Here is a 22,156-nt window from a genome sequence, read left to right as displayed (position 1 = left end):
TCGGCTCAGGTCACGATCCCAGGGTCCTGGGATCGAGTCCCGCATCGGGCTCCCTGCTCAGTGGGGAGTCTGCTTCTCCCTCTGCCTGCCACTCCCCCTGCCCGTGCTCAATCTCTCTCCCTCTCTCTGACAAATAAATAAATAAAATCTTTAAAAAAAAAAAAGTCTGCCAACAGGAAATCAAATGCTCTTATTTATATAAGCCTCTTTAAAAGGACATTCTGGTCTTCATAAACATTAATTGTCACCAGCGCTTTTTCTGAAGATGGCAAATGCTCGATTTACATTCTAACGACCCCTCGCTAAAAGTGTTTTCTCTGTGGCCAGCCTCTATTAGCACCATCCAGGGAGTTCAAAGGCGGACAAGTGATGAGCGCTTGCATGGAAGTCACACAGGAGGGACGAACCACAGAGAAATACGCTCTGGTCTTTCCCCATCAGCCCAGCTTCAGCGCACTGCTGCCCTGACTTCCTCCAGCACCCCCAGACCACATCGCAGTGGGATGCCAACCCAGAACCCCACGAGGCAGCTGCTGGGTGGAAGGACCACCACCTCCTTACCCTCCCCTTCCTTCTCTGTTCCCTCCGGGAGACCCAGGCCAGCAGGCTGAGGTCCCATACCTGCCTGCTCGATGCTCCCCTGCCTTCCCCCAATAGCTTTGGCCCCTGTGACTGGTGCCTGGGAGGGGAGGGGGTGCCGGGGAGGGGGACCTCTCGGGTGTATATTTATGCTGTGTCCTCCCTCCCAGCCTGCACCAGAGGGATGCACAAGGGTGTCTGTGGGTGACAGGGCATTTGACGTCCAGTCTTCACTTTCTTATTCCAAGTTTGCTAACTCTTGGGAATGTCAGGGGGAAGGGAGGTGCCCCACATGCCCGCATACCTCTCTGAACACAGCACCATGGAAACCAGCGATCCCAACCTTGGCTCTGACCATGGGACCCAGAAGAACATCCCAGCAGTGAGCGCTGCCCAGAAGGGTGTGGGCTGCTCACAGGCCAGTCTTGTCCCCTTTCCAGGTCTGGTTTTCACGAGCACACCAGTGCTGAGCCCCACAAGCAGGTGAGGCGAGCAGGCCGGCAATAGCACCCCCATCACTGTGAGGATCCCGACCAGCATCAGTGACAAGTCACTGGCCCCAGGTCTGTGACCAGCAAGAGGTGGACCTGGACTCCAGATGCAACCTTTCTTTTTTTTTTTTTTTTTAAATTTTATTTATTCATTTGAGAGAGAGTGAGCCAGAGAGAGCATGAGCAGGGGCAGAGGAAAAGGGAGAAGCAGACTCCCCGCTGAGCAGGGAGCCCAACGCAGGGCTCGATCCCGGGACCCTGAGATCTTGACCTGAGCCGAAGGCAGACGCTCAACCGACTGAGCCCCCACAGGCCCCCCCCAAATGCAACTTTTCGTGCCAGCACCTCACGATTCCATGTCTGAGATTCTGAGGGGATCTCAAATGCTGAAGGCCATCCATCACAACACTGGAAGGTCGGACTGGCTGCCAGGACCCAACATGCCAAAGAAACAGACTTTTGGAACTGTTAACTCAGACTCTGAGTACAAAAACCCTCTTCATCAAGCTCCCCTATTAAAGGGTCTGAGCTCCCAACCCCAGCTTGGAGGGCAGGGGTTCCCCCACAACCAAGCAATTCTCAGATGTTAGCTGGTGTCCTACAACACAACTCAATCCCACCACTCACGACCTGAAGGTAGCATCATGTCCCCCATTTAGGGCCTCATCCCGCGAGATCCCACACACACACACTCCTGATGCCCTTCCCAAATCCAGATTATCACCAGTGACTGATGACCTGTGGTTAAAAAGAAAGCCCCAGACCCCAGGTGGAGTCACTTGCCTCCAGGGACAGCAAACCAAGACTTCACCGTAATTTCAATTTCTCCCGGAGTGGGATTTTAAATCCATCAATCCAGAATGTTCTAATCTACACCAATGAGGTAATCTGTCACAAAGGCCCTCTCCTCCCAGAGGACGATAAGGTGATCCACCTAATAAGACCCCCAGTGCTTCCCCGAAGGGAAGGCGACCTTGCCTGAAACAATCCTTTCTTTTCTTTGCTAATAACTGCTGGCCCCACTTTTCTTCCTAGAAAAACCTTCCATTTTGTGCAACCTCAGACCTCCCCTCTCCTTGCCACACGGGATGCTGCCTGATCGAGAATCACTTCATAGAGCCAACTGGATCTTCCAATGTACTCTGTTGAATTTTGTTTTTTAACTTGATAAATCATAGGTTCCCAGGGCCCCTGCCTGGGTTTGACGAGGCCGCTGGAGCTGCTCACAGAACTCAGGGTTTACTCCCTAGATCACCAGTTTGTTATAAGAGGGTTAACTCAGGAACAGACAGAAGACCTGTCCGGGGCGGGGTCTGGGGAGGGGACGTGGGGCTCCCATGCCCCCCACCCAGGGCCCATGGTCCCCACATGTCCGCCTGCTCACCAACCTGGGAGCTCTCGGGCCCCTGTCCCTTTGGGATCTTATGGAGGCTTCAGGACATGGGCAGGCTGTACTAAGTCATTGGTCATTGGTGATTGATTCAACCTACAGTCCCTCCCCCTCCCCAGAGGAAGAAACACACCCCGTTTCTACACGAGGACGTTGGGGAATCTGGCTGGCACCACTCCTCCTGGCACTGAACCCCTCCCTTGATTAGGAGACAATTAGCTTCGTTGTCCCCAGGCACTAAACAGACCCAGCCCTCGGGACACCTGCACACTCCAGCTGAACCCAGAGCTCTGAGGAAAACGGAAGAACATGTAAGTCAGACGTTCACAGAGGACGGAGTGAAGTGGCAGCTGAGTGACCAAGGGGGTACGCCTGCTCCCACACAAAAGTTTTGCAAACATTAAGTGGCAATTATTAGTTCCCTGGGGGCGTGAAGGGCATTCAGAAGTCAGGACACCTTGCGGAGGGGGGGGGGAATAACGTGACCCATCCCAGCCTCGATTTCTTCAGCTGTGTTTCTCTTACCAGGTTCTCAAAGGCTGAACGAGGTGTGTGGGAAAATGTGCGACAGTTTTCGGAGAAGCATGATTGTGGCTGCCGGTGACGGGAAAGAGTCGGGGAAATTGGATAAACCATGACCTGGGGTTTTAACAAAACACCTCTCTGGCCGGCAGGGAGGTGAGTCCATGCGGAGTATGAGGGTCATGAGAAAGGATATAAAGCTGCATTTCTGGGGCGCCTGGGTAGCTCAGACGGGTGAACATATGCCTTTGGCTCAGGTCATGATCTCAGGGTCCTGGGATGGAACCCTGGGTCCGGCTCCCTGCTCAGCGGGGAGTCTGCTGGAGCCTAATAGCCCCCCGACCAGGAGAGAGTAGGCTGATTTCAAGGAAACCTTCTTTTTGTGTGTAAAACAATTCTAGAGTATTGCTGCGGTTTTCATTTTGCTGAAAACCTTTTTATGAAGTTGCCTTACTCTCTGGAGCAATGAATTAACATTTGACATTCTTTGTATTCACCAAGTCCGCAGGGAGCTCCCATCATAAATTGTCCGGTGATAACCACCCCGGAATCTCGGGGCGGAAAGGAACCTTAAATTGCACTGCATCCTGCTCACACCCAAGTCTGCCGTCCCAGGGGACCGTTTCCCAGCGTCAGCCCCTCAAAACATCAGTTCCAGGGGCTGCTGGCTGATTTTAGATGAAAAAGACATGGAGGGAGGAAGTGAAGGAGGAAGGTGAGAGGGAAGGAGGGAGGGAGGGAGAGGAGGGAGGAGGGAGGGGGAGGAGGGAGGGAGGGAGGGAGGGAGGGAGGAGGGAGGGGAAGGAGGGAGGAAGTGAAGGAGGAGGGTGAGAGGGAAGGAGGGAGGGAGGGAGGAGGGAGGGGGAGGAGGGAGGAGGGAGGGGAAGGAGGGAGGAGGGAGGAGGGAGGGGAAGGAGGGAGGAGGGAGGGGGGAGGGGAAGGAGGGAGGAGGGAGGGGGGAGGGAGGAGGGAGGGAGGGGGAGGAGGGAGGAGGGAGGGGGAGGAGGGGGAGGAGGGAGGAGGGAGGGGGAGGAGGGAGGGAGGGGGAGGAGGGAGGGGGAGGACGGAGGGAGGGGGAGGAGGGAGGGAGGAGGGAGGGAGGTCTGCTTGGGATTTTCTCTCTCCCTCTCCCTCTGCCCCTCCTCCCTCTCTCTCTCTCAAATAAATAAATAAATTTTTTTAAAAAGAGAGACAACAGGCCCGAAACAGAGTCACTTGTGCTGAGCCCCATGTCAGCAAACCAAGAGGTCATACTCGGCCTACGTTCCAGACCGCTGAGCATGTACATAACCTTTAATCAGTCAACCTGGAATTATCTGGTCAGCAGGAGAGCAAGCCACAGAGAGACCCCTTCCATTCCCTTGGGAGGGGCAGCCTAGCCTGAAACAATGTGTTCTCCTTTAAACATTCTTCTTTTGCCTTTAAAAAGCCTTTCCCTTTCTACAGCTCTGGGAGCTCCTTCCTAATAGCCAAACGGGACGATGCTTAATGGCTGATTCATGAATCCCTGAATAAAGCCCATTTGATCTTTAAATTTACCCAGTTGAATTTTTCTTGTTTAACAGATTGAATGTCACCTTCCCGGCAAAGCTGACCTTAACCACATTAATAATTCCTCTGGGCGCTCCTCACTGCCTTCATCCAACACCTCCGGCTCTTAACTCCTCCCAGTATTCAATTCAAGCTGCTTCTTTTTTGTATGTGTAGACTCTGCTTCCCTGAACTCGGGCCCGAGAGCAAGGATTTCACCTGTGCCTTCACTGACTCACCCGGGTCTGAAGACCGACAAATAATACATAAATATAGTTGAACAAATGAGTCCGTTAATGACTATATAATTCATACCAAAAGTAGTAGGGAGCCACTAAACGTCTCACACGTGTGTGCACTGCGGTCGACACTAGGCTTCAGAACCATCCCTCAGGTGGCCAAGCACCAGGATCTTATGGGATCTCCACGGAGTCTCACCCTCCTGCAGGTATACCCAGCCCTTAAGATACGGACACTTTTTGAAACTAGAAATAAAAGAAGGATATATCGCAATGAGAGCCTCCAAGGCTTGCCTCTTTCAGGAAAGGAAAATACTTCTTCACCTCCTTCAAAGGAGTAAAACAAAGACTTCTGAGAAATTGTGCCGCGGTATCCCAAGGAGGGAACGAGTGAAAGTGAATCCGTGGGCCAGGATCAGACAGAGAACGACAAATACCGCGTGTTTTGCTTATATGTGGCATCTAAAAAAACCAAAACAAACAGACGACACTAACACGAAAAAAAACAGAAACAGATTTGTCACTACAGAGAACAAACCGGCAGTTGCCAGAGGGGAGAACAGAGGGGGATGGGCGAAATAGGTGATGCAGATCGAGACGGACACACTTCCAGTTATAAACTAAGTAAGTCGGGGAGACGGAACGCATAGCAGAGTGCCAAATACTGCAACAGTAGACGGGGACAGACGGGGACAGACGGTGGTGACACAGAACGTGGGGAGCACTGAGTGACGTACAGCACTGCCAAATCACCGTCCTGTACTTCAGCTACACTTCACTAACAGAAAGAGAAAAAGGAAGCCCGTGACACCGGAATCCCGCCACGGCACGCGGCTCACTCCAGCCTGAGGCCCGGACGGGTCTCAGTCACAAGAACTTATCGTCAAGGGGTGAAGAGGCACATCTTCGAGTCCCTCCCCTCCCCCAAAGCCCGTTAGCCGAGCACCACGGTCAGCACGAAAGGCAAGCGGGCCACGCGGGCCACCTCCAACTCGCCGTGAAGCTGTTCGCAGGAATATGTGCTGTTCCGTTCTGCCCATCACCCCATCACCCCCTCCTGGGAGCCAGCCTGCGTGGGGGGGGCAAGGTGACCCCCAGCCTCCCTTGCGCACCAGACCAGAAGGAATCTGCCTCTCCTACCCTCACGCCCGTGGCCCCCCTTCCAGGGTGAAGATCAATAGCACGCTCTGGAGCTAGACAGAGGCTTTCAGAACGCCATCTTCCAGAGATTCAACGGAAAAGAATGCATCATAAAAAAGCCAATTTCTCCGAGTACCTGGAAATAGGTCATTCATCCCCACAATGTCCCAGCACGTGGGCTGCTGTGAAGTTTTGCGCCTGACCCTTTGCCAGAAAAAGCCCTTTTCTCAAATTCCACTCTTGGTGCTACTGCCACCAAGAAAAATAATTTAGGAGCAGAAGAGCCGTGGCCAAAAATGTTCAAAGCCGAAAACTATCGTCACTTTGAAAGGAAAGAAATGCTTTCATTTTACAAAGAAGGAGGTGAAGGGGCGTACCGATGATCCGCATAGTGAGGCAATCCCTGGGTTAAAATGACACCCTGGTCTCTGTCTTTCTGACCCTCTGTTCCGTCCACCACGCTCTGATACCCCAAGAGGGACACAATCAGGCGGGGGGCAACCAGTGCTCAGGCCACAGTGGGAAAGTTGTCCCCGTGACACCACGTTTTGCTGCGTGAAAACGCATGGCTGAGCTGTCGTGTGGAAGGCATGCGCCCAGACAGGGAGGAGATAAGACGTCGAGACACCTGTCAGGAAAGCATGACCCCGGTCCCCTGGCTTCCGCAGAGCAGGTGTCCCACTGAAGGACGAGCGTCTGCTGCCTGCTCTCATAACTAACCTGGGATCCAGGTGGACCCTCTGATGACCTCCCCTGCGGCCCTTTCCTCCTGTGCTCCCCAGGCCTGCATCCCAGGGCCTCCAGTCCGCGCCCGGGACAAGGTGCTTGAGGAACAGCATCCCTCAGGGCCGAGCGCACCCGCCTCAGCCACGTGGCTGTCAGGCCGCTGACCACCCGACTGCACCCAGGGGTCCACATCCCAGTCGGGCACACCCTGCCCTCCACTTGGCGAGCCCCGCCTGGCCTGTCCCCCGCTCCTCTTCCTCCAGGTGCTGTGGTCCAGCGGCTCTGGCCCGTAACTGCCCATCCCTCCTCTCCTGCAAGGACATCACCAGCCAGGTCACCAACGAACCCCTACGTGTTTGCAGACTGCCCCCCACGTCCCCAAGCCACTGTCCCCGGCCCTCCTCCCTGCAAGTAGGCCGACTTTTTAAGATCTGCACTGAAGAGGAAGCGTTTTCCCAGCTCACATGGGTGACATCTGGAGTCGGACACGCAAAACCCCCGTGAATACCGTTCAAACTCGTTCTGAAGGGTCTTTAAAGCTACGGATGTCTGGTGTCAAATTTAAAGTTCCGCATGACCCCATATCTCGACCATTATTCCTGTGTCTGGATGGCCCGGGCGTAGAAAGTCAACCGTGAGCAGTTAGACAGGGGAAAGGACTTCCTTAAATGCTCTCTGGAGCGACTACAGAGAAGATCCGAGATATCCCCAATGCAGCGATCCAAACGCAAAGCGCATCTCGCTATAAAGTGGGCGCGCAGGGGGGTGGCTGTGCGGTGCCTACTCACAGGTCCCTGGTGTGGCACGGGTACGGGATGGCCTGCGTCTGTGCAGCCAGCTCCACGGCCTCTTGCCCGGTCTGCACCAAGATGATGGCTCTTTCGATCATGTCTTGCAAAGGGACAAAGATGTAGTTGTACTTGAACCCTTTGGCTGGCAGGCTCTGAGGATGAAACTTCCAGGAAGGGTTTTTCACCAAATCCGTCCTCATGCTGTATAAGACACTGGTCCGGATGGTGTAGGTGACGTGGGGTGGCAGCTGCAGAGACAGGGCCCTCCGGCTCCTGCTGGCCAGGGAAGTGTTGAATATGACACCTGCCAGCAGAAAAGGGAAGACAGAGGTCATCGCACCCTGAGGGTGGCTCACCGAGAGCCAGCGCGCGACAAGGGAAGCTGGACGACCGTGAGACTCAGCCCAACCCCCTCTTGGGGAAGCGGCGAGGCAGCACGGACTCTCGGGGTTACACAGGCAGGTACTGGTATATAAACCCATACTGCGTGTCATCAATTATTTACAACAAAATAATCTGTACCAAAAAATCTGTTACCGCAATGATTTCTTTCGCGTTTTTCTAGGGCTCGAGAAATGACCCCAGGCTGCTCAAACAATCGGGCTTTCCTTTTCTGGGATTACAGATGCATCCGCGAGAATGAGGCATGGGAGGTGTGCGGAGGCTTGTGGTCGTGGAGGGAGGAGGTCAGGTGATGAAAGGGACAGCACAGGGAGGTGGTCAGCGGTATGGCGACAGACGGTCGCTCTCCACCCGCGGTGAGCAAGGCGGGGCATAGAGTTGTCACGTCATACTGATGTACTGCGGGTCATCTAGATTTCACCTTCCAACAAGGAATTGGTGTCTTTGGGGTTATCGATCGGTCGTTTTTGTTTTTGTTTTTTTTTTAACTTAAATTTGATTAGCCAACATACAGTACCTCATTAATTTTTGATATAATGTTCAGTGATTCATTCGCTCCATATAACGATCATTCAAAATGTGAACACAGGGACTCAGTTCTGGCACATGAATTCTCTGAATTTCATACACAATGTCTGTTGGGGTAGAACGGGACACTCCCGAGGTTCACATGGGCAAGTCCTAACCCCCAGCAGAACAGAATGTGAGCTCACTTGGAGACAGTGTCCTCACAGAGGTAGTCAATGGAGAAGGAGGTCCTTAGGGCAAGCTGTCGTCCAGCAGGACTGCTGCCCTCAAACAGGGGAAATGTGGACCCAACATGCACATAAGATATACATGCAAACACCATAAGAGACCCAGGAGAAGGCAGCCGTCAACACGCCAAGGGGAGGCTGGAGCGCGTACCCCTCACAGCCTCAGAAAGAGCCCGCACTGCTGAACCCTGGATCTCAGACGTCTGGCCAGAACCAAGAGAAAATAGATTTCTGTCATCGAAGCCACACGGTCTGTGGTCCTGTGTCATGGCAGCCCTCAGCATTATTTAAAAAAAATAATGCGATGTCCATTCAAGACATGAGAACGCATCACGTGTACCCTGAACGAATGGGCATGAATGAATGAAGTCGAACTGGCTGTTGTCTCCCCCCTTCCCTCCCCCCCAGGATGTCAAGATACTATGATAAAAGTCAAAGTGATGGCGGAGTCAGAGCATAACTGTAATCGGGAAAGATATAATTTTATCATGTGAGATTTAACGGTAAAACAACACCATAAACTAGTAAAAACAGATGCTGTGAATGGCCTGGGGCCCAGGATCTGAGACGCGGACAGCCACAACTCACCAACTCAAGGTGAGGCCTTCTGCTTCGTTTCAGTTTATCTGGAAAGGACATCTCTTCTTTTGGAGCCACTGGCACACATGTTTGGGGAGAAACATGCAAGATGGCAAACCCGCCGGAGCCCGTGCCGACAGGAGCATATGTTCTCACAGAATACTTACTGGCCAAAAAGCTGTTCTGCCGCATGAGCTCATGGGCTTTCGACTCCAGGCTGGTGACAGAATCCAGCGCCTGGAAACGGTTCAGCACCACGCAGGAGGAGAGGTTGACCAAGATGCGGCCGAGGAAGAGTATGCGTCTGGCGCCCCCGTGAGCAAACAGCTTGTCCAGCTTTCTCCCTGAGGACAGAAAACGGGACAGGATGTCACAACCTGATCTCACCCCAGGGAGAAAAAAAGTCCCTTCGTGAGTCACACTTTGTTCATATGAAAAACGTGCTACCTATTGGCTGAGTATCAACTCTGCCTTTTGAGTTTTGGTTTTGGTTTTGGGTTTTTTGTTGTTGTTGTTTGCTTTGTTTTGTTTTGTTCGTTTTAAGTAGGCTCCACGCCCAAGGTGGGGCTTGAATTCATGACCCCGAGATCAAGAATCTCAAACTCCACCGACTGAGTCAGCCAGGTACCCCAACTCTGCTCTTTGAATGCAGTCCCGTGATGCTGATCCTTCCATGGGAATGAGAAGTCGTGGAAGCACAGACGGTGAGCATGCGGCCCAGGGATGCTGGGCGGCAGGCGATGCACAGAAGCATCCCTGGGCAAAAGCCTCTGAGCAGCACGGAAGGCCTCCCACACAGAACCCAGCAAAAAAAAAAAAAAACAAAACAAAACACATTAGTGTTCCAACCTGGTGCCAAGGAATTCCAGAAAACATGCCTTCACCATCACAGCAGGCATTTGGTGAAAGCCGCTCACTTTGTCACATTAACTTTGCAGAAACAGGGATCCGGGATCAAGGAGTATTGCCACCGAGGAAATCCGATGCTGGTGCACTCTGCCCAGGTTTGAGCATTTGAAATGGAAATAGAGCCAGGGAGTAAAGCGGGCACATTCGTCAGGGCAGAACACAGGGGAGGACTCGGTACATGAGCTCTGGCTTCAGGGAGGAGCTGGACCACAGGTCAGAAAGACATGGGAAAACCAAACAACGCAGAGTAGGGCGGCGTGGGAAGAACGCGAGAACCTAGCCCAGGGAGGGAAGCAATTACAGACGTGCTCAGCATGCTCAGGATGATAGGGAGACACCATCAGACCCGCCAGGGTCGCTGATGTCACGGCATCACCATGGGCTGGGGCAATGTGCTTGTGTCCACTGGGGCACGCCACCCTGTCCCCACCCCGGCCTCGCGCCCCCTTCGGAAACCCCCAGAGACTAGATTGCTTGGGACTTCATAAAGAACAGAAAGACTCAACCAAGAAGGGGTGAATGCACATGGAAACATACTGACATGTTTTTACACACCTATGACACACACGAAAACACACAGTGAATCATAAAACCGCACAGACATAGGACAGTAAAGGGGCAGCTCTTAGACGCCCTAGCGGCCCTTCCCTCAACCACAGGACCCACTTCCACAGGGACGATCCCTGAGCAGATGGACACCGGCTTCCGACCACAGCATCCTCCCCAAGAGCATCCCTCAAAGGACGAGCAAAAACGAGCCCCCACCCAACCCCAGATCTATCAGACTGAACAGAACCAGCCACTGGGAAACATCAAGAAACAGAAGCTTGATGAGAAGCTTCCGGGAAAGAGCATCAGTTGTATATGATTTTCAGGCTTTACAACGGAAGTACATCGCATGCTTTTCAGCACAGGCTGAGTGGCCCACGTTCTAGTTAAGTGTTATTTTGCTCTTAAAGGAGTGAAGTCTATTCACTATGCAGCAAACCCTACTGGTTATTCAGGAGGACTGTGTGATGCCAGGGCACCCGGGGAGCCTCCGTGGGCGCTCAGCCGCCTGCTGCACTGAGGGTAAGCACACACCCGTGGGACGAGGGCTGCCAGCCACCGTGCTCCCGAGCCCACACTCCGGCAGGCACACACCGCAATCCAGAGTGAGCACCGCCCCCCCGGGGTCCTGTTCCGAAGCGCCCTATGGGTTCCTGGTTCCCGGGGTCCTAGACTTATTCCTCTCCTTCCCTGGTCCCACACAGCCTCTTGCCTGTGGGCCGTGTCATTTGCTGTCCATCCTGGGGGAGCAGATAATGACCTGACCCGCTTGCCTGTCCTCTGCGCAGGGACGGCGTGCCCCACTGGCCCTCACCCACTTCTCGAGGCCCCCCATGCTCCAGCCCCCCAGATGACAGCTGGCCTTCCCCCCGGGCCCATTCGCGGGGTGCCCCAGCACCCCAGGGGCTGCCTCTGCCTTCTCGCCTCCCTCCCTTGCTGGTCTGCCTGCTCCTCTCTCTCCTCCTGGCTTCCTACTTTCTAGATCAAGCCTGGGCTGTGCCCGCTCGGCATCGACCTGTCTCTGAAAGGCCAGAGATGAATGAGGAACTACATCAAGGTCTGTCCCTGTCATCATGAGGCACAACGGAAAAACCCATTAAGGTGTCCAGGCCTCCACTCTTTCCGTGGCGAGGAGAGAACTTGTTTCATCGACCCCATCCAGATGGCTGAAACAGTAAGACTCCGAACAACGGGGAGAAGGTGGCGTGAGCATGATCCCCCAGCTACCTGAGCTGCTCCTCGACCTCCATCACTCACTGCTTCTCAAAGCAGGGTCTGTTACTCTGCCGTTTCTAGATCCCAGGCCGAGACACAGAGGCTGCCTCCACGGGGCCCCGGTCCCTCTCCGCTGAACCAGAGGCCACGGGGGTTTGGCTTAAAGAGAGTCTCTCGGATCAGACCACTTCTGCTGTGGAGACGGAGACACAGCAAGCCTACTGGCGGGGTGCAGTATACGGGGCCTCGCGGTCAAGGGTCAAATGGGGGGTACCCCCCTGCTTCCTGGGGGGCAGCTGTGTCTGTTTAGCCCTGACACCCTACATTTCTTCCTTATGGCACAGGGATGATGATAATCTGCTCCGTGGTATTTTTCTAAAGATTACATGAAATAATGCGGCCAAGACTTCTGGCGCTCATGGTGTCCGGGGCATGCTGAGCACTCAATCAGTGTGTCCTAATACTGTGGTTATTAATATATTAGAGAAAGTCGATCTCCAGTAGAGGCACAGACGGAATGTGCTGCCCTATCCTATCAGATATCGGCTTATCAGATATTGGCTCAGATGACACCACAGGATCGGAGCGACGCTCTGCCTGGTGGGCAGACTTCCAGATCGCCAACCCCCACCTCCTCGCCAACCGAGATAAAGAGCTCAGCACCTGGTTTCTCTGCTGCAGAGACACAGATGCCAGGCTCTGCACAGCTGACTTGGTTCGGCCGATGCAGGCAGAGCTGAGGCCAGAGATTCTGCATCTTTCCATGTCCGCTCACCCTGGTGACTCCGATCACAGTCACCCTGGTGGCAGCTCAGCCGAGCAGAGCCATGTAGCGCTTCTCAGGCGTTCCCACCCACAGAACCCGATGGAGGGCGGCTGAGGGATGTATGCAGGGAGAAGACAGGATCCCAGAAAAGCCCATACAGGAAGAAAATTTTCTGAAATGAATGGTTGTTGTTTTTTTTTCAGGAAAATGTGAATATTCTAGCCTCTTCTTTTTGTTTTCATATAAAACATGTCTCATTTTCCTGCAAATGTTGAAGCCAAAGTGATGCTTTTGGGCGATGCACCAAGTTTACTCTGTGACGCTATGGGCCCTGGCGCGCCGCACAAGAAGGGTCCATGCCCCTCGTTCTGGAGACGTCCTTTATGCTGTGAAATGTCCCTGTAAGGGTGTGTGTGCAGCATCTGCGAAGGCACTTCGTGGGGGTTCATACTGTTGTCTTCTAAGCACAGTGGGTAGGAGGCTGAACTCAGAGCTTCCTGCGTGCAGTGACAGACCCCGGGAGCCATCAAAAGCCAGACACACGAGACACGCGGCGGGGGTGGCCAGCTTGGGGCACAGGAGGAGTGACACTGTCCCCAGTGGTAAGTGCCACAGGGGAGCCCGGGAAGGGTGGCGGAGAAGTCAGCAGGACACGGCTTTGCCCCTGGAGCAACTCTACGTGATTCCGTGTTTTGCGTTGGAAAGTGATTTTTTTTTTTTTAAGATTTTACATATTTACTTGAAAGAGAGAGAGCACACGACACAGTGGGGGAGGCAGAGGGAGAGGGCCAAGTGAACTTGGGAGTCCGACACAAGGCTCCATCCCACGGCTCTGAGATCACGACCTGAGCCAAAATCAAGAGTCAGACGCTTAACCGACTGAGCCACCCAGGCGCCCCTTGCATTGGAAAGTGATTTTGATCTGCAAAGTTTCATCGTCCTCATGTGCAGTGGGAGGAAAACTATGTTGCCTACGGAGTTGTTCTAAGAATTAAAGTTGTTCAGTACCCAGTGTATAGAAGCGCTTACACCAACCGCAAGAATTGCTGGAGGAGAGAGCCAGGCCTAACCAGTGGTCTTCATTTAATTCCTCAGGATGAAAGTAGGCAGAACAACTAGAAAGCAGGAGACCAAAGCATGCCCTGTGAGAGGCCTCGGGTGTTTCTGCTTTTCATTCCCTTGTGTTTGATGGATACCTGCAGAGTATGAAATTTTACGGGGGGGAGCAAACTGAGGACATGTTCATATTGCTGAGCATGCATCATGAGCTTATAGAGCACATTTAGAATATGTGCTCTATAAGCTCACCCACGGGGGCCTAATTCAGAGCCAAAGCTAAAGGCAGCTCCCAGCCCTTCCCCACCAGAGAGCGTGTTTAGGAAGCCGGGAGTATAGCCTGGAGCAACCAGTCCTGCTCCTGCCCAGGCAGGGGAGCGGGGGGACATGGCCCCACCTGCTCTGGACACTGTCTTCTGGCCCCACGTGACCAGAGGGTAAGTGACCAGAGCCAGGTGGCCCATCGGCACTCAAGCTGACAAGACAGAGCAGGCAGTTTGCAGAATGAAGCCAAGGGCCTCACTCATTCAGGGACCCTGGGGTGAGTGCGGGTTGCCTCAAGTTAAGCAAGGGGCGCCTGGGGGGCTCAGTGGGTTCAGAGTCTGCCTTCGGCTCCGGTAGTGATCTCAGGGTCCTGGGATCAAGCCCCGCAGTGGGCTCCCCGCTCACAGAGGAGTCTGCTTCTCCCTCTCCGTCTGCCCCTTCCCCTGCTCGTGCTTTCGCTCTCTCTCAAATGAATGAATTAAAAAAAAAAAAAAAATCTAAAAAGACAAAGAGCTTTAGCAGCTTTGGAGCTGCTTCTCCCACTGCGCCCAAGCCAAGAATCAAATTTGAAGACCTGCCCATGGCTGACCACGGCCTCCAGGCTGTCTCACCAGGGACCCTAGCCAGAGTGCATGGGAAGCCCACTCCACAGCCCTGCGTATGGCTGAGCAGAGAGCACAGCCCACAGCTTCTCCCATCTGCAGAGCAGGGGATTCAGTGCACACTCTGGCCCTATTCGGGTCCCCACACCATGAGTTGTGATCCCATCCTCATGGCCTGCCAGGCAAGGCAGCTGATTCACAGCCCCGTCTATTGCAGAATATAATACGCAGTCCCGACTACCCAGAAAACTGAGCCAGAGAATCAGACAATGCGGAGCCCTCTCTACAGCTTCGCTTTGGCAGGGAACCGAACCAGCAAACCCCCGCACCCGACCCCAGAGATGAAACGTTGTCTCACCTGAAAACAGAAGATAATAACAGGGCCCACCTGCCCACGGACATTACCAGCTGACCCACCCAGAAACCCCAAACTAAGCCAATGGAAGAAAATATAAATATCTAACCTGTTAGCAGTAAAAAATAAAATACGGCCTCAAACGATATAAACCCTACATTGACAGAACATAAGGAGAAATAGACCGGTCCACAATCCCAATGGGAAATTACAACACACACCTATTAATACCTGAAAGAATGAGCATAAAAAAAAAAAATCAGTAAGGGGGCGCCTGGGTGGCTCAGTCGGTTAAGCGTCTGCCTTCGGCTCCGGTCATGATCTCAGGGTCCTGGGATCGAGTCCAGCATCAGGCTCCCTGCCCTGCGGGGAGTCTGCTTCTCCCTTTGCTTGCTACTCCCCCTGCTTGTGCTCTCTCTCGCTCTCTCTCTCTCTGACAAACAAACAAATAAAATCTTAAAAATAAATAATAAATGGAAAATCATGACATTTAGAAAGTAAGCTATAAACTATCAAACAACCCAAGGATCAAAAACAGCTACACTTCACTGAATGCTAATGAAAATAGAACATATCAAAACATGTGAGAGGCAGCGAGGCAATGTCCAGAGGGAAGCGTGTGATCATAAGCATGAATATGTACATACAAGTAAAGAAAAAGAAGGCGGAAATCACAGATCTAAGTATCTCTCTCAGGAAGTTACCAAAAATAAAGTGACAAACCAGAGAGAGTGAAAGGATGGAACCAGAAACAAAACACAAAACGAACAAAAAATCAGAAGTCACTGAAATAGAAAATAAAATTATCACTAAAGCTAAACATTTGTTTTATTAAAAAAACTAGTAACATTGAGGACCCTCCGACAAGACTGATCAAAAAAATAAAAGTAAGAAGGGGGGGACATAAATCAAAATGTATCAGTAAAACTGGGAATAGTCCCACATACCCTTCAGATGTAAAGGTGAATTTACTGAGTAAAATTGCGCAGGAAATGTTTCTCTCGTGCACCCTTTTTCAGATTGACATTTTCGGATGTCAACCAGCAAAACATGATCATAAAACAAGAATGGGGAAGACGACGAGCCCGGGAGACTCGGTATCCCATCTGGGAGAACAGAGCAGGTAATTCCCGGGAGCACCCGGCAGCGATGCTCAGAGGCCCACCTGTCTGGCCCAGGGCAGGAGGGCAGGCCAGCAGGTGTCTGCCCACACGGACAGAGGGACGCCCCCGCCGGGAAGGGTGACACACTGGCACGGAGGGCAGGGGAAGTGGGGAGCCAAGGGAACAGTGACCCTAGGAAGAGGGAAACATTGTGAAAAAGGAAATTTCATTATAACCTGTAACCTGGCTCTGCACCGAATCGTATTTGTCTGATCATGATGTGGACATAAGGAAAATGTCCATCACTTCAGGGAAGCCATGGGGCCGCGGAGGGAGAAGCAAGGCTGCATCTCTCACAGCAGGAAATGGATTGATAACTCCTATGTAAAGATATGATGATACATAATGTATCATGCCATGATATAAGGTACAATCCACAGGAAACAGCTAAATACGTTTAAAGTGGATTCGTGCTAGGGGGTGGACATGGAAGGCGGCCAGACCTAGAACTCTTAGTAACAGGCAGTACTGAAGGACATGAAGAGTCTTTGCAACAGAATCCATTTCTTTTTTTTTTTTTTAAGATGCATTTATTTTATTTTTAGAGAAAGAGAGGGAGGCAGCACAACCAGGAGGGGCAGGGGCAGAGGCAGAGGGAGAGAGAGACAATCCCAAGCAGACTCCCTGCTGAGCGTGGAGCCCCGTGCGGAGCTCGATCCCACGACCCTGAGATCATGACCTGAGCCGAAACCAAGAGTCGGGCACTTAACCAGCTGTGCTATGCAGGGCACCCCTAGAATCCATTTATGAGCTGTTTGCTAAATAATATAAACAGTGTGATCATTTTTCTGAAAATATATGTACCCATGCTCACATGAGCCATGCAAATCCATCTGAAAAAGTAACCCCAAGCGGTCTCTGATGATGAGGTTATTATGGGTAGATTTTTTTTTTCCTAGCTTCTTTGTATTTTCTAATATTTCTACGACAGACATAAATTGCTTTTGTAACAAGCAAACGGTTACTTTAAAAAAGTTAAGGAATGAAATCAAGAGCCTGACTGGACAAACATTCCCAGAAATTGCTACAAATTACTTTCAAATGCTCCTTTTTGCCCCAGGCTCCAGATGCTGGTTCTAAGGCAGAGAAATGGATGACCTCGCCAGCAATTTTATCTTTTTAATTTTATTTATTTATTTTTTATGTAATCTCCACACCCAACATGGGACTCGAACTCATGACCCCGAGATCAAGAGAGGCACGCTTTTCCGACGGAGCCCGTCAGGTGCCCCTCACCAGCGATTTTAAAAGGATGCATGGAGTAAAGTGATCGAATTCTTTACCTACAGAGTTACAAAAAGGAGGTTTGTAAAACATACAGAGGTATGTTTTAATTCCTTGAAAAATGACTTAAAGCAGTGACATCTATTTTTAAATATCATTAACTTGGGGTACCAGGCTGGCTCAGTCAGTTAAGGGACCCGCTCAAATCTTGATCTCAGGGTCGTGAGTTTAAGCCCCACACTGGGCTCCACACTGGGCGTGGAGCCTACTTAAGAAATAAAATAAAAAGGAAATAATTTAAGTTCATTAACTTTTCTAAGGCAGTAAATTCAACACATCTGTTTTTTCCAGAAGAGGGAAGTATGATGCCTCCTGCAATGCCTAGCCCTCTGCTAACCCCCGCGCTGCAGGCAGCCACCATCCCCTTCCCTCTGGTGGAACAGAGTGCCAGGAGCCAGAGATGTCCCCTCTTCCCTCAGGGGAACTTCCTTTATTCTTGTTCTGCACTCAGCTGGGCTGGGCTCCCGAGCACACCCCTGCTTTCAATCAACTATTAACTCAGGAATACTCATTTGTTTCAAAAACTCATTAATTGTTTCAAGTCTCATTAATTCTTGCATTCACATCAGAAGCCTTCCTTTTTGACTACGCTCCTTGCTGCTCAAACCCTGACTCCATAAACCAGAAAACTTCAGGTATGAGCAAACTTTGGAGCGTATCTAGTTTTACAGACAAGCAACCAGAACCGGAGAGGAAGAACAACCTGTCAGTGTCACCCAGGAACTTGGAGGCAGAAGGATGAGGAGCCCAGTGGTGGGCCATCTGGTAAGTGGACCATGCCACGCCCACCCACATACACAGACACTCCCACCTAGGTACATGGACACGCCCACATGCACAGACACGCCCACCTAGGTACATGGGCACGCCCCCACACACAGACACGCCCACTAGGTGCATGGACACGCCCCCAAAACAGACACGCCCACCTCGGTACATGGACACGCCCACATACACAGACACGCCCACCCGCGGACGCGGCCACCCACTTAGCCCCACACACACCCCCCCCCACCTACTTACCGTAAGCCTGGAGCTTTTCGGTCAGCTTGTTAACATCAATGTGCAGTTGACTCTCTACAAAGTTTCTTATAAATTTGTTCCTCAGGGCTTCCTAAGGAAAATAACACAGCTTAACAAAAATAATCTCATTTCCTCTTACTGAATAATACTTGTTAGGTTTATTTAAAGTTTCATCTTAGAAGAAAAAGACACATAAAGTGAATCATGGTGAAAGAGGTTCTAAAAATCATGGTAAATGACAGGATGACAGTTGATTAGGACTTCACTTCAGCTCAAGTCATGATCCCGGAGTCTTGGGATCGAGTCCCGCATTGGGCTCCCTGCTCGGCGGAGAGTCTGCTTCTCCCTCTGACCCTCCCCGCTCTCATGCTCTCTATCTCTCATTCTCTCTAATAAATAAAATCTAAAAAAAAAGAAAAGAAAAAGGACTTCACTCTGAAAAACAAGAGTAATGATTGTGACAATTTAGATTGTCATTGAAATTGTGCACTAACATTGAAAACAAAGAATGAAACAAGTGTCGACTTTTTGGGAGAATTTTCTAACAAAAGTAGAGGGTGATGCTTTATAGAAGATCATGTACGGGGCGCTTGGCTGGCTCAGTCGGTTAAGCATGCGACTCTTGATCTCAGGGTCCTGAGTTCAAGCCCCACGTTGGGCATGGAGCCTACTTTAAGTAAAATAAAATAAAATCATCCTTAAGATTCTCTCTGGCCCTCCTACCTGCTCAGACACACATGCCCACGTGCTCTCTCTCTCTCTCTAAAAATAAATAAATACATAAATAAATTAGTAAATAATTAAATAGAAAGCTTTTTTAAAAGAGCCTTTCCATTGTGTTTTCCACAGGCCAGTTTTAGAGACGGAGTCAATCATAAAACCACCACGGAAGGGTTTCCGCATTTCCCGAACCCACTTTTAATCCTGTGGCCATCAAATCTCATCTTTGGAAGAAACCTGCAGATCATGATCTGTTATCCCTCTTTCATACTGAATGGCTCCAACTCTCCCTTGTCAAGGTTTTCACTAAGGAGGGCTCCCCAAGGTGCTTGGAATGAAAGTTTGCCTCCGGATCGACGGCCCCCTGCAACATCCAGCAGCCCGCCAAGACTGAGGGGCACGTCCTGATGTTGTGAGGTCAGAGCCAGGACTAAGCAAGGAGGGGGCTGGCGGAACGGGGACTAGTTCTGGAACCTCTCAGTTCACACAGAGAATATTTACACGTGACCCTGACTTCGTGTGAGCGCACAGCCTCGAAACTTAGAGATTCCAATAAGGAATTCTCAAACGGCGTCCACCCTCTGCATTCAGCTCTGTGACTTCTCACCTCCGCCTCCTGGATGTGACGAGTCTATCGATATTTGTGTACGGATGACAGGATTTCCTTACGAAACACTGGTGTGCACTTTTATTTTACTGGAATCTTGCATATCTTTTGCTGGGCATTGGCCACGGGCCAGACACTGGCTGGGTACTTTCTGTGCATCGATCATCTACGCTCGGCCACATCTCCGTGAGGAGATCACTTGCTTTTTTCCCTGAGCAGACATGCAGTCCAGGTCTCGGGCAGCAGTGAAGCACCTGCCCAACTGTCTGGTGGCAAGAGCCAGGCCTGGAATACAGGTCTTCACACTCCCCGATCATGAGCCCCACGCTGGGAAATGGGGCGCCACTCACCACGCTTTGTCCTCGAAGATGACAAGCGCAGGCGATGGAAGAAGGAGTTGCGTTTCTAACATGACTGCCTGGCAGGTGGTACCAGCTCGTGGGAGGACCTCTCCCCGGAGCCGTGTGGACCGGTGGGGGGAGGCAGGCAGGTGCTCACACGACTTTGGAGACTCTCCATTGGTTGTTCATGAAGTTGCGTGTAATTATTCCTAATGGCAGCGGAGACTTCCTCAAAGCCTAAGCTATCTCCGGTCTGGCTCACCAGAGAAAGAGCCTGCTGATGCCGGTATTAACAAATCAACCCGCGAGCAAACAAGTTCAAGAAGAATATGATGCTAGTTCTCGCGCTCACACAGTGGGGGCCGCCCTGAGACCCGGCCTCACAGACCTTCAAACACCAGGACGGGACCACCGGCTGCCACTGGGCTCTGAAACCACCTGGGTTTGCCCGGGGCCACTAGCACCCCGCCAGGAGCCACGGGACCCCTGGCACAGGGCTCCCCGGGGGAAACTGACCGCAGCTCTGGGACAGTGTGTTCACCCCACTGCTGGGCTAGACTAGGAATCAAGGCCAGCCAGGCTGGCTCCCGAGTCCCTGCAATGAATCACCTTGAACTACTTGTCTGGTGCATAAAAAAATAGGCCAAACAAGAATAAAAAGGCGGGCATGATTTCTCACACTATCAGACTTCAGGGGACTTCCAGTTACACAAATGGCCCCAGGTTATTATGTGGCCTACCTCCTGTGAAGTTCTGAAGTTCATGGCTGTCGGGCTCTGCAGGAATTGGCCGTCTTAAAACACAGCCCCCAGGATTACGGAATGTATTAGATTGTCGATACAGAATGTCAGGGAGTGAGAACTGGCCCTTTAAACAGACCCACAGTTGAAAAGTACGCAAACCACTCAAAAGAGCATTAAGGTACAGAATTGTGCCTCCTTTTATGGAATTTATTTTTTTTTTAAGATTTTATTTATTTATGTGACAGAGAGAGCACAAGCAGGGGGAGGCACAGTGGGAGAGAGAGAAGCAGACTCCCCGCGGAGCAGGGAGCCCGATGCGGGGCTCCATCCCCGGACCCTGAGATCACGACCTGAGCCGAAGGCAGACGCTTAACCGACTGAGCCTTCCCAGGCGCCCCTCCATTTGTGGAATTTACAGAACAGGCAAATACTATTAAATTATTCATCGTGCTCACAATAGTAACATCTGGCACGAACCAAGCCCTTGACCATTTACAAAACTGCCTCACACATTCAACTCTAGGTCAGTATTATTAGTCAGCTGACAACCGCACCCGAGGGGCACCGTGGGGCCCCCTAAGGGGCCACTCCGATTTCGAGGCACGCCCTCGCAGGTGCTCCCCCAGCCCTCGCCCTCGGTGTGAAGACAGCCACCACTCACCTGCAGTTGGCTGAGCATCGGGCCACTCCCACCGTTCTGAAAAATGCTGGACATTTTCAGGAGTGTTTCTGTTAAAGTCTTTAGCTTGTGCACGAAATGGAACGTGTAATTTGCCTGCAAAACAAAGCATACGTGGGTATATCTCCAGGTCTGCCACGCCAACTCGGGAAGATTCTTAGGGGCTGTGCAGGGACAAGAGGGAGAGAAGCCTAATACACACGACTGGCCACCAGAGCAAAGATCCGCCAATGTCACCGGCAGGCCGCCGCCACCTCCCCAGGCCAGGTGACCGGCTCCAGCGTCCTCGTCTCTGAGGTGAGTCCCAAGACTACTCCAGCAGACGCTCCCTACAAGTGCCATCCACCCGTCCACCATGGTGGCCCCAGGACTGAGCTCACTGTGGGGAACAGCAGATGTCCCCAGCACACACCGGCTACACAAACTCATGTTTGCCCACATTTCCTCCTCAAAAATATGCTCTCGGGGGGCGCCTGGGTGGCTCAGTCAGTTAAGCGTCTGCCTTCAGCTCAGGTCATGATCCCAGGGTCCTGGGATCGAGTCCCATGTCGGGCTCCCTGCTCCGCGGGAGGCCTGCTTCTCCCTCTGCCTCTGCCGCTCCCATCTGCTCCTGCTCTCTCTTACTCACTCTCTCTCTCAAATAAATTAAAATACATATATATTCGCAGGTAACATCCATGCGTTTGTTCTCCGATACCCAACACTACTGAAGACAGAGGGCAGCTACCTGTATTTT

General features: G+C 51.8%; 1 protein-coding gene across 1 annotated transcript in view; it reads right to left on the bottom strand.

The window, feature by feature from the left end:
- The window catches only part of ABCA13 (ATP binding cassette subfamily A member 13), a 366,584-nt gene that overhangs the window by 213,385 nt on the left and 131,043 nt on the right, over positions 1–22,156 (bottom strand). Inside the window, 4 exon segments of the mRNA XM_035723335.1 lie at positions 7,406–7,712; positions 9,312–9,488; positions 18,331–18,421; positions 21,403–21,516. Of these exon segments, the coding sequence (XP_035579228.1) occupies positions 7,406–7,712; positions 9,312–9,488; positions 18,331–18,421; positions 21,403–21,516 (689 nt within the window).

Source organism: Zalophus californianus, chromosome 12, assembly GCF_009762305.2.
Source record: "Zalophus californianus isolate mZalCal1 chromosome 12, mZalCal1.pri.v2, whole genome shotgun sequence".
Taxonomy (NCBI): domain Eukaryota; kingdom Metazoa; phylum Chordata; class Mammalia; order Carnivora; family Otariidae; genus Zalophus; species Zalophus californianus.
This window is presented reverse-complemented; position numbering and strand designations above follow the sequence as displayed.